This window comes from Bubalus bubalis, chromosome 7 (assembly GCF_019923935.1).
Source record: "Bubalus bubalis isolate 160015118507 breed Murrah chromosome 7, NDDB_SH_1, whole genome shotgun sequence".
Taxonomy (NCBI): domain Eukaryota; kingdom Metazoa; phylum Chordata; class Mammalia; order Artiodactyla; family Bovidae; genus Bubalus; species Bubalus bubalis.
The window spans coordinates 83,610,850-83,614,564 of record NC_059163.1 but is presented as its reverse complement, the minus strand read 5'-3'; the positions used below and the strand labels follow the sequence as shown (position 1 = coordinate 83,614,564).

General features: G+C 39.5%; 1 protein-coding gene across 1 annotated transcript; it reads right to left on the bottom strand.

The window, feature by feature from the left end:
- Positions 1–313: 313 nt before the first annotated feature.
- TRAM1L1 (translocation associated membrane protein 1 like 1) lies at positions 314–3,189 on the bottom strand. Its single transcript, XM_006046886.4, has one exon. It carries the CDS (start codon positions 2,790–2,792, stop codon positions 1,473–1,475), a length of 1,320 nt encoding a protein of 439 aa, XP_006046948.3. The 5' UTR covers positions 2,793–3,189; the 3' UTR covers positions 314–1,472.
- Between the last annotated feature and the right edge of the window lie 526 nt (positions 3,190–3,715).

Sequence of the window (3,715 nt, the reverse complement as noted above, 5' to 3'; positions counted from 1 at the left end):
AAAAGTAGAGAGATGGGAGACATAGCAGGGGAAAACAGAGAGCAACAGGAAGTATATAACCTTATCCTAGCATATTTTTAAAGCACTGACTACTGAAAAAAATATAAGCACTCACATTATAGAAATAAAATCAAACTAAAGGTTGAGAGTAAAAAATTAAATATAGTAAATACCCACTGCATTCCATTGTTTCTACTGGCTTCTGTAAATATAGGACATATATATGTGTGTGTGTGTGTGTGTGTGTGTGTGTGTGTGTATAAAATACATATAGACATATCTCTCTCCAAAATACGTCTCATACAGATAAATATTTCCCAATTAAAGATGGAAGCAAAGCTATATTTATATTATTTTGGAAAAACTTTCATAAGAATATGATATTCACATTTAAGGTTAGTATATTCAATGTTTTCAACATGTAATCAGATGACATTCTTTTTAGAGATATAAATCAAATAAGCATTACTTTTCAAAATGATTTACAGGTTAAACAATATTCTTTTAAGATGCTGTGGATATCACACTTATTACAAACCTCATTAAGAATAATTTTTAATACATGTATCAAAAAAAGCTATTTAAGGCTGATTTTCTTTAAACCGTCTTTAATTTTCTGATTTCCAGTTTATAAGCGTTTAAAATGAACAAGCATGATTTTACTTCCTAGTGCTAATTTTATATTAATTCAAGATATTTTGATTCAATATATAGCAATAAATCGCCACATGTTAACCATTAGTATCTTGGGGTTTTTAGTGGGATGTAACAACCATTACCTATAAAACACATCATTATTTTGGTGATTTTACAAATCTTTTCTCCAGCTGTAAATTAAAAAACAATTCTAAGACTTAGGGAATACAGAAAAATTAATGAAATTGAATTCCAGATTTATAATATTTCTGTTTTATCCTGGAAGAGAACATTAAAAATATGTAATTGCTATAAAAGACCATCTTGTTAACATTACAAAAGATTGGCAGGAGTAAGAACTGTGTCACTGACACATGAATTTTGGAGTTATCTCTACAAATCATTAGGAAAATGTTCAAAGGTAAAAAAAAAAATAAAATAAAAGCGTAGAAATATTTAAACTATTTTGATGATGAATAGCTTAGTCTAAATGTTTTTGCACTCATAATACTCACTCTCCCCTCAAATGCCTTCAAAAAATACCTTACAGAGTACAGTAGCAAAAATCAAAGACAATATATTTTTAAGAACAGAAAATTCTCTAGCGAAGATAGGCATGTGTGTGTGTTTGTGTGCATGTGCGTGTGTGTACCCGCGAGCTCAGTTGCTCAGTGGTGTCCGACTCTTTTTGTGACCCTATTGACTGCAGCCCACCAGGCCCCTCTGTCCATCCTGTCAAGAATACTGGTTGCCATTTTCTTCTCTTAGCAAAGAAATGGATGTTATAGTAAAGAGCAGACTTCTTTGGAGACATTAGTCAATTAACTTGCAATTCATTATGAAGACTTTTCTTTCCTCATCTGGGGAGAATCTAGTAGTCTATTTGAAGTTGCCACACCGTTTTCCATTCCTTTTCTACAAAATCTGCCCTTAATCCGTTTCTTCTTCACACTTGGGGCCTGAAGAGGCGCATCTTCTTCCATCCACCTCTGAAGCTGGACATTAAATAAATTCCATGTTACATATGCTTGGATAGAGCAACTGGATGACAGAACAGCAATTTTAGCTGCCAACACATTCACATCTTCAGCAGAGTCATCCGAATTCCCATTCGGCCCTACAGCCAGCTGAAAACCAGCAGTTATCAAAGAAACAATTAAAGTCACAAGTCGACCCAAAATAAACACAATGGCCCATAGAGAAAACTCCTTCTGGAACTTCTCGTCGCTAAAATAGAACAGGTCGCAAGAATGGGAAAGGAATTCCACAAAATAATGCATCATCAAAAGAAGAAGTCCCAGGTGATTCAAGTACAAGAGATAAGCTCCCGCAATGTGAAAGAGGTGAAGACCAACATATACAGCTTGCTGGGAGAGTTCTTGGGGTCTGCTTCTCTGGAATAATAGTTCGGGAAAAGCGTGAAACCAGTAAGCCAACTGGGAGATGTAGAAAAACTTCATCTGAAATGTCATCATGTTATGGGTATGAGCCTTCCATAAGACAGTCAGGTCTGACAGGCAGTTTTCAGAAACTAGAATGAATGTGCCCCAGATACAGGAAACAAGGAAGAATACGCTAAACTGACCAGATTCATAAAATTTGCCTTGTCTCTGTTTGGGGAACTGCATTCGCCTGTTAATTCTATCCAACACGTACTCCTGAATGGTGGCATGAATGATGATTGCCACCAGCGTGTAGAAGAACACCGTGGCCAAGTCTTTGGCACCATAATGATAAAGGAACTTGGGTGCTGTGGCTCGTTCTGCTTCTGCTTCTGCTTCTGCTTCTGCTGCAGGGAAGGTAACCCCGTGCTGGAGAGTAATAAAAACGATCGACACTTCTGCTGTCCCCTCGAACATGAGCCCCAACACGAAGAACATCCCCACACAGGCGACAAAGTCCGCATGATTCTGCAGGATGAATTCCAGGCTCAGGAGTGGGGGGTTCTTGGAGCCCTTCTTACGAAACGTCATGGTGGCGGTTCGACTACTCACCGACGAGCGGCAGCTGCCTCCCCGTGGCTGCTCCTCAAGGCGCCGCAGCAGTGGCTGCGGCGGCTCCGGGGGCTTCACTCCCCATCCCGGAGCCGGTCCCAGGTCGTCACGGCCGCCCAGAAAAAAATCAATCACAGCAGCGGGCTGAGCAAGACTGAGCATGCGCACTAGGGCAGGCGGAGGCAGGGAAGGAAATCGAGCACCGCGCCCTTACCCGGCTCCAGGCCGGGGGTTGCAAGCCTTGATTTTTCTACGTTGATCCGCGGCTCTTGAAATCCGCGGCCGCCGCGGAGATGCTCCGAAATGATCTGTCCATAGCATATTCATTAGTGACCGTGACAAAGCAGGACAGAGTTCTTCTTGTTCTTCATCAGCAGTGATAATGTAAAAACCAGTATAATAGTTATGATAAAAGTCCTCTAGTAGCGCTTAGTATTCACCAGGTGCTGTTTTAAGCTCTTTATAAATGAAAGCTTTCTAGAAAACTCAGTGAGGTAAATACTGGTTGGGGGGTGTGTGTGTGTGTGTGTGTTTTTATAAATGAAAGCTTTCTAGAAAACTCAGTGAGGTAAATACTGGTGGGGTGTGTGTGTGTGTGTGTGTATCCCCCCCCCCCAGATGAGAAACAGGCACAGAGGTTAAGTGGTGTGTCCAAGATCACACAGCTGTTAATCAGTCGCACCTGGAAATATTTTGCTAGGGCAATAGAGCACACTCAAAAATAGTTTGGTGATTAGCAATAATAATATTTGTGGCAATGGGGAAAGGATGGGAAGTTGGAAAGCTATCAGTTCATGGAAAGGTCTTTTGGCTGCAAAGCCCACAAATTAATTTCCTCTTTCTAGCAAACAAGAAATTCACTTTTAATTATTAGTTTTTGCATATAATTTTGCTGAAATTCACAGATCAGAAAAAGCTTCTTTTGTAAATGTTAATATCTCCATCAATTCAAAGTTCATGTCAGTCTTCAAATTTGTCTTTGCAGGCAGAGTAGTTTTCTAGTTCTGTGTTTCATGAGATCATAATCATTACTGATAGAGTTAAGATTTGAAGTCAAAATGAGAGCATCAAGAAGAGAGGAAAAA